At 53.0% G+C, this 1,002-nt stretch overlaps 1 protein-coding gene across 1 annotated transcript; it reads left to right on the top strand.

Moving 5' to 3' along the window:
- The first annotated feature begins 384 nt into the window (after positions 1-384).
- LOC132588718 (keratin-associated protein 5-4-like) lies at positions 385-801 on the top strand. Its single transcript, XM_060261105.1, has one exon. The coding sequence runs from the start codon at positions 385-387 to the stop codon at positions 799-801; it is 417 nt and encodes a 138-aa protein (XP_060117088.1).
- The last annotated feature ends 201 nt before the right edge of the window (positions 802-1,002 follow it).

Below are 1,002 nucleotides of genomic sequence, written 5' to 3'. Positions count from 1 at the left end.
TCTATCTATCTATCTATCTATCTATCTATCTATCTATCTATCTATCTATCTATCTATCTATCTATCTATCTATCTATCTATCTATCTATCTATCTATCTTTCCCCCACGGAAGTCTTACTAACTTGAATTGGAGACTGTTTATGCTTTACCTGGTTTGTTCTTCAGCCTACCACATTGACACTTCTCATCCTTTCTTCATGTCATAAGCTCTGGGAGGATTGGCTACATCGGGGTGGGTGTGGCCTAATAGGCAAAGGAGCTCTCGCTAGAATTCCACCCCTGCTTATGCTTGTATCTTTCACTGGTCAGTTCTTCAGCCTTTCATGTTGGCCTTTCTCATCCTTCCATCATGTCATTCCAGACTCACCTCCCACCTTTCCAAGATGTCCTGCTGCTGTGCTCCAACCTGTGCCATCCCCTCCTGCCCCCAGCCTTGCTGCTCCCAACCGTGCTGCTCCCAACCGTGCTGCTCCCAACCGTGCTGCTCCTCGTGTAGCTACCCCGTCGGTGGCCTGGGCTCCCTGAGCTGCTGCAACAACGCATGCTGCAACAACACATGCTGCAACAATTCATGCTGCAATTCATGCTGCGGCACCTCGACTTCAGCACGTTGCCTGGGCTACACCAGCGGGGGCAACATCGGCTGCATCAACCAAATCCCACCCTCGGAAGTTTGCATTCAGCCCCCGAAGTGTTGTGTTATAATCCCCGGTGCAGTCCTCGCTGCCACCTGCGAGCCCGTGCGTGTCGGAGGCTACACGGCCTGCGGCGGCTGCGCCCCTTGCGGTCGCATCTGCTAAGCCGGGAGGGGAGCCTCGAAAGACGGCGCACTCAACGGCCACCTGAAAAAGCATGGAACGGATCGGCGGCTGACCGCTGCACGGATTTGGGCGTCAGAAAGAATGGCGCTTCCCCGTCTGAAGCGGGATCGGTTGGCGCGTAACAACATCGCAAAAGTCTATGACCTCCAATACGTGACTATGAATTCGTATTCTCTCTTC

The sequence above is a fragment of the Heteronotia binoei genome, chromosome 1 (genome assembly GCF_032191835.1).
Source record: "Heteronotia binoei isolate CCM8104 ecotype False Entrance Well chromosome 1, APGP_CSIRO_Hbin_v1, whole genome shotgun sequence".
In the NCBI taxonomy this organism is placed as follows: domain Eukaryota; kingdom Metazoa; phylum Chordata; class Lepidosauria; order Squamata; family Gekkonidae; genus Heteronotia; species Heteronotia binoei.
This window is presented reverse-complemented; position numbering and strand designations above follow the sequence as displayed.

Excerpts from the sequence above, each read along its gene's own strand:
- LOC132588718 (XM_060261105.1), top strand. The coding sequence starts at position 385 with ATGTCCTGCTGCTGTGCTCCAACCTGTGCCATCCCCTCCTGCCCCCAG.